Genomic DNA, 10,695 nt, shown 5'->3' with positions numbered 1-10,695 from the left:
AATTTTTCCTTCAATTTTGAAGTTCAATTAAAATTTATCTAGGTGTAGGCGAAAGATTTTCCAGGCCATTACCCATCAGACGTCCTTGAATCCATTCCGTCATGTAGAGTAGGATAAGTAAGCCATTTTCCCCCAAGTGTGTCCATTCCGTATAATAGGATTAATAAGTAAGCCATTTTTCACCACGTGTTTTGTGTACGCCACCTAGGACACCTAGGAGGTGTGATTGAAACGATCTGATAGCACACTGGTGTTGACGGCAACACAATCACAGGACAGTGTTATATTGCTCTATCAGAACGAGATCGAAAAGTATGTTGCATATAAGCATTCAAATTTACAGCTCGGATATTAAAAATTGACGGAGAGAGAGAGGAAATTCCTAGAACAATGCTCGCGTAAATAAAGCTCAATATGGGGAACCGAGCAAAGCTTGCTCTTGGAACACAGAGAGGTTGGTGCCAAAGTAAGACAATGCAATGCATTTCGGTAAATTAGATGAGTAGGATCCTTGTCAAGATCAGTGTTAATTATTAGTAGGCTGTATGAAAGTGTCAAATGCTGTGGCTGTGTCAAGTGTCATGGATGTGTCCACCGAATTTCTGGACTTCATGTCTCAAGCATGTCTAGAATTTATTAAAAAATGATCATAGGACTCTCTTAAACCATCATTTTGGAAAAAAAGTGCAATATTTGAAGAGGATCAATATAATCATTAGTCTTAACTTCATCCAAAACAATGTCACCAATCCAATGTGTAAAGAGCAAATCAAACTCAACTTGTTAAGTCACAAGCGGTGATGTGATTCATTTGGTATGATGTGGGCAGGATGTAGAAATAGAAACAGTTATAACTTGAAATAGAAAAGACGTTCGATGCATTCGATCCATAGACGGCCTAATTTGATCCAATAAATTGATCGGGCTCATAAATGTCTCAAAGTTTCAGCTCCGGACATGTTTCTGCACTCCCAATATGAGAAAGCACCCACACTATCTGAAATATAAAAAAAGAATAGAAAGACAGACAAGATCATTTGGATCTATACTGGTACGTGGTTTGTAGCCACTCATCCGTGGATATTCATTAACCTCTTTCACAAATAGACAACATCGCGCTCGGGACCAGTCCATATCTACTGACCCAAAGACTAGCATATTTTTCTAAAATATTTAAATGATCTAGTGCTCCAGAATGCCCCTCGCGTAACATATAATTGTCTTGCAACTTCTTGCAAGACCAAGGTCGCCATTTATGTGAAATTATTCCGATATTATTGCGTTTTTTAGTTGCCATGGGTACTAGAGAATGGTTTTGGACTAGAATGGAATACATTATCGAGTGGCGATGGCGTTACCCAATAATTTTGGTAATTTATTAGCGATCGAGTTAGCTCTTGAAGTTAGAACTAGAAACAAAACTGGGTGTACAGTGTACAGACAGATCAATAGACACAATCGTGATTCCGAACATTATTCAAAAGAGGAGATTCTTCGGGATACCTATTATGTACCTACCTACCTATGTAGATATCCATATCATAATATTATGTACATACATCTACAACTGTTGTTGGAGCCTGTGGGGTAGCTTTCAGGACACAAATTTACCACAAAACTGAGTTTAGATAAGATGGAAGTTTAAATAAAATGATAGAACAACTCACGATAACTTTCAGAACAGGTGTCTCTCATGGCGGTTGATAAAGACTGAACGCGATCTGCGTTGTTGTGATGGCGCATGATCTGATAGGCCCTTTTGATACGATGCACGTTAGGCTCTTTTAATACGGTGCACGATAGGCCCTGTTAACACGATGCGCGGCGCGGTAGTCGCGATTATTTGCGGTGGGTAACAGTCAAGATTAGACAGTTTGTAAAGAGATTTTGGTCGAAATAGTATAATGTAGGTACATAATTACATACGTATGTACCTTATATTACGTTATGCAGGTACAAGATGTCGCTGGTGGTAGTGTGTGTGGTAAGTGTAGTGGTGGTAAGTGTAAGTCAACTATAATATACGGTAGGTAAGTGTAAGTCAGCTTGTGATACTGTTCTACTTTTCCTTGTTATCAAGAAATATCTCAAACACAAATAGGATGAATAACCTGAATATACATATTTGAGCTATCTGTAATTCCATACAGTGTGGCAGTATGGGCACACAAATCCACTAGTACAATCTACCTACCATTTGAAATTTTAGATCGAAGTGTTTTTTGTACTCTATTTCAAGGAACCTCAGAGATCAGACATCAAGAGGCAGCCAAGGAGCTCTGGAAGGCCCAATGCGCCCAAAAACCAATTAACGAATTTCATGTTAGCAAGTAAAAGTAAAACATGTTAGCAAGTAAGTAAAAATGCGTCCTCTAGTCTAGTCTTCATGTTTATTATTTGAAGCATTACTTTAAAGTATGTACCTAATCTTTTTTTCTTTCCCCACCGGGATTCGAATCCCGGACTCTCAGATATCGCACCACCACGACCATCCAGTATAAATTCTATTTTGCCCGTTACTTTATACTTTCTTCTTATTATGTTCTCTCTCTCTCTCTTCCTTTCTCTTTACATTGGAATAACACAGTGAGAGTGAGTGAGAGAGAGAATGTCTTTCTTTATCTCTTCTTCTGAACAGAGAACCTCTATATTTCACAGTCACTATATACGTATTCTCCCTTTCCCCTCTCTCATTTTTTTTTTTTTTTTTTTTTTTTTTTTTTTTTTTTTTTTTTTTTTTAGGCGCTTTAACACTTTTATGATAAGGACGTTCCTGCCGATAAATCCCTTTGACTAGCAGTAAGGCTACGACTTTTGCTGTGGTCAAATGATTTGAAATGATCAAATGGGGAAAGAATTCCACACATTACGATCGCCTGGGAACGAACCCACGGTCTTCTTTCTAACCAGGCGAGCGTCTTGACCACTACCACTACACCACCCAGGCAGTCCTTGGTTCGAATCTCTACCTCTTAAAGGCTCGTATTACTCTCCTCTTACTCTCCCTCTCTTCGTTATTATTTTCATATTTCCCAATGAATCATCTCTCCCTTCCCTCAAGAATAGTCCCCCTTTTGTATTTTTCCCTACAATTTCGTAGAGAAAATACAAAGGGGAGGAAAAAAACGTATGAGAAAGGGGGAAGATGAATCATTGTGAAATAGGTATGAAAAAAAAAGTAAAAAAAGAGGGTAGAAAAGTAAGAGATAAAGTGGGGACGGAGAAGAGAGGGTGATTAAGAGAAATATTAAAGGAAAATACGAGTTACCCCCTGCTCTCCCTTACTGCTCTCTTCCAACCTACTTCATTATGGAATGAAAATGAAGGAAGAGAAGAGAAGAAGAAGGAGGAGGAGGAGAAGAAAACGACTATGAAGAAGGGAAGATAAAGAGAGGGGGAAAAGCAAAAAGGATATGGAAGTTGGAAGATAAAACTTTGATGGAAAAAGGAAATAACAAAAGGGGTGGAGAAGAGAAAAAAAAGCTCTCTTCTTCTCTTAAAAGGAAGAGAAAATTTATAGCGTGGAAGAGAAAGAACAAAGAGATGGCAAAACAAAGAGAACGTAGAGAAAGAAGAAATAAGAGACTGAGAAATAAAGATAAGGAAAAAGAGCTGGCAGGGAGAGAAGTGGTGGATGGAATGAGAAAATTGAAAGAATAACGAAAAGAGAGGAAAAGAAAATACAAAAAGACCAAGAAAAGAAGAGAGAATAAAGGAAAAGACAGGAACAAAGATGTGAGAGGGAACAGAGAAAGAAAGTAGAAAACAACTGGGAAGAGAATAAGAGCGGGAAAGGAGAAGACAAATAACAGAAAGACGGAAAAAGGAGAAACGAAAGGGAAAGGAAGAAGGCGAAAGAGAAAAAAGGAGAAATCGAGAAATGAGAAAAAGACTAGGGAAGCAAAAAAAAAGTAAAAAAAAAGAGAGAGAATGTGGAAAGAGATAAGAAAATGAATAAAAAAGAAGGAAGCTTTCAAGCGTACAAAGGACACGAAATGACACTAAAGATAATAAAAAGAAGATAACAATAAAAAATGAAAAAAAAGGGGAGGAGGAGAAACACTATTATTCTCAAGTAAAAGGAGAAAAAAAGGAAGAAGGAAAAGCAGGAAAAAATGGAAAATAGGAAGAACAGAACAATAAAGAAATGAAGGGGAAAAAGGAAAAAGAAGACTAAAGAGAAGAAGAAGAAGACGAAGGAGGAGAAGGAGGAGAAGGAGAAGAAGGAGGAGAAGAAGAAGAAGAAGAGAGAAAGAACCGGATGACAAAGCATAGAAGTAACAAAGAAATGGCAAAGATAAAGGAAAAGAGAGAGAGAGAGAGAGAGAGAGAGAGAGCACATAGGTCTTTCAGGGCAATTTAGGGAACAGACAAAGCTTCAGCCTGAAACTCTCCTTGCCTGGAATCGGACCCTTAACTCTCTCTAAACTTCACAGACTTCACTAAAGAGGGCACTCGAATTCCCCGATTCCCCCTCAAACCTATCTATCTCTCTTACTCCTTAACAACTTCCTCTCTTCTTTCTTTCTCTCTCTCTCTCTCTCACACACACACTCCCAGAAACTTCCTGTTTTCTCTCTCTCACTTCCTCTTATCTCTCATAGTAGGTAATAGGTAGGCTTGCCAAACGTCCCGAATTGGCCGGGACAGTCCCGAATTTCAGGGGGTGTCCCGGCGTCCCGTTCAGTTTAAGAAAGTACAAAGCAGACTGAGGGGGAGAATCATAAAAGTAAGGGGACGAGGAGGAGGTGGAAGGGGGAGGAGGAAAGAGAGGAGGGGTTCCCTTTCAATGAATTCTGAATTTAAAAAGAAAAAAAAAGGGAAAAATTTGGACCGATTGCAATAGTACTTTCTCATTACTAAAATATAGCTTCGCTATAACTGGAGTAATAGTAAAAATGTGAGAATTGAGGTGTATTTTCCTTTCGGGAAAATTTCGGAAACGGAGCCGATTTTTCCGCCATTGTCCACTACTTAACCTCTTTGGATTTCGGGTTCAAAGCATTTAATTGGTAATTTGGTAGGTATAGTTTATTAGATGTCAATGGTAATTTGATGAAATCCTTATCATTGAAGGCGGACTTGAGAAGCGAAAGGAGCCCGTAGAAACAGACGTAGAAGAATAAAGAAGAAGAAGAAGAAGAAGAAGAAGAAGAAGAAGAAGAAGAAGAAGAAGAAGAAGAAGAAGAAGAAGAGGAGGAAGAATAAGATCCCATAAGAGAGGGGGCAGAAATATCACAGAGCATGAGCGAAAGATAGAGGGAGGAAATGGAGAAAAGCAGAGAAATAGGGGAGAGAAACGAGAGAGAAAAGCCAGGAACAAAAGCCCTGGAAGAGAGAAAAATAGGGGAAACCTTTTCGAATACGAGGACCTCCTCGACGAGGAGAGAAAAACAGGGGAAGTTAGTTCTCCAAAGAGGAGAAAACTAGGAGAGGGGATAAGAGAGAATGAAAAAAAAGGAGAGGACTGGAGAAGAAAAAGTGGGAAGGGTGTAGAGCGTTGGATCGATAATGCTGAAAACAGCAAGCAGAAAGTTTACTAAAGTTCAGCTTGTAATAGGTGTATGAATATTATTATTATTTATTCTTTTAGCTTTTACATATCTCTATCTCTTCGCTTCTAAACTACATTAACTATAACCCCCTTTCCTGCTCGCTCGCTCTCTCTCTCTCTCTCTCTCTCACTCACTCCCAGAAACCTCCTCTTTTCTCTCTCTCTCTCTCTCTCTCACACACACACACACACACACACACACACACAATACTCTCTGTTGAATCACACACCCCTCACCCCTTCTTTTCTGCTCTAAGTCTGTCTATCCCATATATCTCTTCCCCCCCTACTCCTTCCTCTCCCTATGCTGTCAACATTCCCCCCTCTTGCAATAATTTTCTTATATCCTTTGCAATACATAATATATTGAATTTATTTCTTATATATTATATTCTATTTACTTGTGATGTATTAAATAAGTATAAGTACATAAATATGGATTTCTCTTATTATTCTATCATTTATTTATCTGTCTATCTCGCCCCTCTCTTCGTCCTACGCTCTTACAGGGAGAATATTTCCTGTGGTGAGTCACCATAAGTAAGAATAACCACTGTCACAAAGAAGGAAAAACAAAGGAAACAAGCACGAGGCGAAATTTCAGCAAAATCGGAAAACCCGTTCGGGTAAAACAAACAATTTGTTTAAAATGAATCCCCAATGAGACAATTTCGTCCAAATTTCAATTGGCAAAATTTCTCTGTGAGTTAAGTAAATAAGTTTGCCAAATTTCATCAAAATCGAAAAAAACTGTTCATGGAAATTATGGCAAAACAATTAATTTCCAAGCCCAGGATCAAGCCTTATGGGCTGGGATTTCAACAGGCAAATTTTCAAATAGGTTTGCCGAATTTCATTCAAAATCGAACAAACCCTTCGAGATTGGATCAGGACAAACTACAAAATTGTCAAGTTAAAACCCAGAACTTACTTGGAGAGGATAATAGAGATATCACACAACCTTAACAATCTTACAGCTTACAGCATTGTTGTATGTATTTGTTGTTGTCTTTACAAAAGATAATGGGATCGTTCTATGCGAGATAGAGAGATAAAGCGGAAATGTTGGCATACCAGCGAGAGACCTGACAGTTTGACATCATTCCGAACAACTCAAGTGGTTGGGTACTTTACCTACCTACTTAAGTACTTGTTAAGTAGTTATCTGTTAATCAGGTTCAGGTTTTAGAAATCGCTCCAGGCCAATAACCTCAACCTTGATTCATCTGATACAGTTGCTGATGTTATACTAGTTCAGTAGGAACTCGGAACTGTCAATTACTGTCACATTCTAATTCTAACTGTATAGGCACTCCTATAGATTCATAGTTATACTGAAGGACCAATACGTTATAGCTGGGTAGGTGTTTGAAGTTTTATTGCTATGTAGCTCCTAAGGCCAGCCACTCACTATCAGGTAGACCTGACAGACGGACCTTTTCAGCCGTACCTGTCAGGTCTACCTGACAGTGTGTGTGCTCATCAGATATCAGGTAGACCTGACAGACGGACCTTTTCAGCCGTACCTGTCAGGTCTACCTGACAGTGTGTGTGCTCATCAGATATCAGGTAGACCTGACAGACGGACCTTTTCAGCCGTACCTGTCAGGTCTACCTGACAGTGTGTGTGCTCATCAGATATCAGGTAGACCTGACAGACGGACCTTTTCAACCGTACCTATCAGGTACACCTGACAGTGTGTGCTCATCAGGTGTCAGATATACCTGATACATAGTACGTGGCTGGTCTAATAGGTACCTAGCTAATAATAGGTACCCAGTACTATGTAGTACCTAGTATAAAATAGTACAAGGGTACTAATCATCATACAACCCGAATACATACAACTGTACTTGAAATTACTTAATTTTAGGGTACTTGTGCAGAAGTCAGCATGAAAGAGAGAATCAAGACTCTACTGACCAATCGACTCTCTATTGTAATCGACTAATACATTATTAAAATCCCAAACAAGTTTGGAATATGTTTTCAAAATCTGCAAGAATTCATCAACCCATGGTCCCGAATGTATAGAACCCAACATAAACATAAGGAAAAGACAACAAATACCAAGAGCAATATAATAAAAAACACTCCTCCTATTCGTAAAGTTCAAGCAAGACGCAACGACCAACCTCTCAGTGCAACATCTTCACCACAAATCAAAAGGAATAGCGATAGCGTGATAGCGAAGAAATCAGCGCGCAAGATGTAATCCAAGAAAGAGATAATAATATGAATGTAAACAACAAGAAGAAGAAAACGAAGATTGAGAAATAACTAAAACTTGAATTGTTTCCCCTCAAACCTCAAGTACCTAACTCAATCTAAAAGTCATAAAGGTAGGTTATCGCAAAAATAAATCGCAAAATACTCGTATAAGTACATCAATTATTTATTATTTATCTCGTTCATCAAATCATCACACATTTCAATGCAAATATTCATCGAGGACTGTCGACTGTAGGAGAAATAGAAATCAGCGTCACGCAAAAATGGAGGGTGATCTGAGAATAATGTAACCAATAAAGTTAGTAGGAATAAAAAAAATCCGTTCCTGCCGATAAATCCCTTTAGACTAGCAGTAAGGCTACGACTTTTGTTGTGGTCAAATGATTTGAAATGATCAAATGGGGAAAGAATTCCACACATTACGATCGCCTGGGAACGAACCCACGGTCTTCTTTCTAACCAGGCGAGCGTCTTGACCACTACCACTACACCACCCAGGCAGTCCTTGGTTCGAATCTCTACCTCTTAAAGGCTCGTATTACTCTCCTCTTACTCTCCCTCTCTTCGTTATTATTTTCATATTTCCCAATGAATCATCTCTCCCTTCCCTCAAGAATAGTCCCCCTTTTGTATTTTTCCCTACAATTTCGTAGAGAAAATACAAAGGGGAGGAAAAAAACGTATGAGAAAGGGGGAAGATGAATCATTGTGAAATAGGTATGAAAAAAAAAGTAAAAAAAGAGGGTAGAAAAGTAAGAGATAAAGTGGGGACGGAGAAGAGAGGGTGATTAAGAGAAATATTAAAGGAAAATACGAGTTACCCCCTGCTCTCCCTTACTGCTCTCTTCCAACCTACTTCATTATGGAATGAAAATGAAGGAAGAGAAGAGAAGAAGAAGGAGGAGGAGGAGAAGAAAACGACTATGAAGAAGGGAAGATAAAGAGAGGGGGAAAAGCAAAAAGGATATGGAAGTTGGAAGATAAAACTTTGATGGAAAAAGGAAATAACAAAAGGGGTGGAGAAGAGAAAAAAAAGCTCTCTTCTTCTCTTAAAAGGAAGAGAAAATTTATAGCGTGGAAGAGAAAGAACAAAGAGATGGCAAAACAAAGAGAACGACAATTTCGTAGAGAAAATCCAAAGGGGAGGAAAAAAACGTATGAGAAAGGGGGAAGATGAATCATTGTGAAATATGAAAAAAAAAGTAAAAAAGAGGGTAGAAAAGTAAGAGATAAAGTGGGGATGGAGAAGAGAGGGTGATTAAGAGAATATTAAAGGAAAATACAAACTTACCCCCCTGCTCTCCCTTACTGCTCTCTTCCTACCTACTTCATTATGGAATGAAAATGAAGGAAGAGAAGGAGGAGGAGGAGAAGAAAATGACGACGAAGAAGGGAACATAAAGAGAGGGGAAGAAGAAAAAGGATATGGAAGTTGGAAGATGAAACTTTGATGGAAAAAGGAAATAACAAAAAGGAAAGAGACAAAAGGGGTGGAGAAGAGAAAAAAAGCTCTCTTCTTCTCTTAAAAGGAAGAGAAAATTTATAGCGTGGAAGAGAAAGAACAAAGAGATGGCAAAACAAAGAGAACGTAGAGAAAGAAGAAATAAGGGACTGAGAAATAAAGATAAGGAAAAAGAGCTGGCAGGGAGAGAAGTGGTGGATGGAATGAGAAAATTGAAAGAATAACGAAAAGAGAGGAAAAGGAAATAGAAAAAGACTAAGAAAAGAAGAGAGAATAAAGGAAAAGACAAGAATAAAGATGTGAGAGGGAATAGAGAAAGAAAGTAGAAAACAACTGGGAAGAGAATAAGAGCGGGAAAGGAGAAGACAAATAACAGAAAGACGGAAAAAGGAGAAACGATGTTATACTAGTTCAGTAGGAACTCGGAACTGTCAATTACTGTCACATTCTAATTCTAACTGTATAGGCACTCCTATAGGTTCATAGTTATACTGAAGGACCAATACGTTATAGCTGGGTAGGTGTTTGAAGTTTTATTGCTATGTAGCTCCTAAGGCCAGCCACTCACTATCAGGTAGACCTGACAGACGGACCTTTTCAGCCGTACCTGTCAGGTCTACCTGACAGTGTGTGTGCTCATCAGATATCAGGTAGACCTGACAGACGGACCTTTTCAACCGTACCTATCAGGTACACCTGACAGTGTGTGCTCATCAGGTGTCAGATATACCTGATACATAGTACGTGGCTGGTCTAATAGGTACCTAGCTAATAATAGGTACCCACTAATAGTACTATGTAGTACCTAGTATAAAATAGTACAAGGGTACTAATCATCATACAACCCGAATACATACAACTGTACTTAAAATTACTTAATTTTAGGGTACTTGTGCAGAAGTCACGTCCGTGGAATATTGCTATCAAGGGAACTGGCACAAACGAGCAGTGACCAGGTACTATGTAGTACCTAGTATAAAATAGTACAAGGGTACTAATCATCATACAACCCGAATACATACAACTGTACTTGAAATTACTTAATTTTAGGGTACTTGTGCAGAAGTCACGTCCGTGGAATATTGCTATCAAGGGAACTGGCACAAACGAGCAGTGACCAGTGTTATGGGGTCGCGTTTTTTCGGAGAAAGTTCAATGAACTATAACGTAGGTAGTGTAGTACCTACTAACCTACTATGCAGTTTCATTTTTAGTAATGCCATACACAAAAGTCTAGAGCAGAAGCATATAAAAGATTAGGAATGATAATCAGATATTCAAAGTCAATAACAGATATAGATGCTATAAAACTACTGTTCATAGCTCATGTTAGAATGTTTTTACTTTCTATCACAGGCCACACAGTTATCAAAATGAATGTTGTGCCTCCCGGCCTACAATGGGGCACAACCAAATGACAATTTTTTTCGAGGTAGAGTCCTATTC

The 10,695-nt window shown here is 38.7% G+C and overlaps 1 protein-coding gene across 1 annotated transcript; it reads left to right on the top strand.

Annotated features, from left to right (window-relative positions):
- Positions 1-2,343: 2,343 nt before the first annotated feature.
- On the top strand, positions 2,344-9,575 carry LOC108252498 (vicilin-like seed storage protein At2g18540). The gene is given in 6 exon segments (XM_026824233.1): positions 2,344-2,353; positions 3,786-3,979; positions 4,077-4,251; positions 5,132-5,194; positions 8,671-8,742; positions 9,433-9,575. Coding segments are annotated over 6 exon segments (657 nt in total).
- Positions 9,576-10,695: the final 1,120 nt, after the last annotated feature.

Source organism: Diaphorina citri, unplaced genomic scaffold (assembly GCF_000475195.1).
Source record: "Diaphorina citri unplaced genomic scaffold, Diaci psyllid genome assembly version 1.1 scaffold555, whole genome shotgun sequence".
Taxonomy (NCBI): domain Eukaryota; kingdom Metazoa; phylum Arthropoda; class Insecta; order Hemiptera; family Psyllidae; genus Diaphorina; species Diaphorina citri.
Note: the sequence above shows the minus strand (reverse complement) of the source record. Positions and strands in the feature narration are given on the sequence as shown.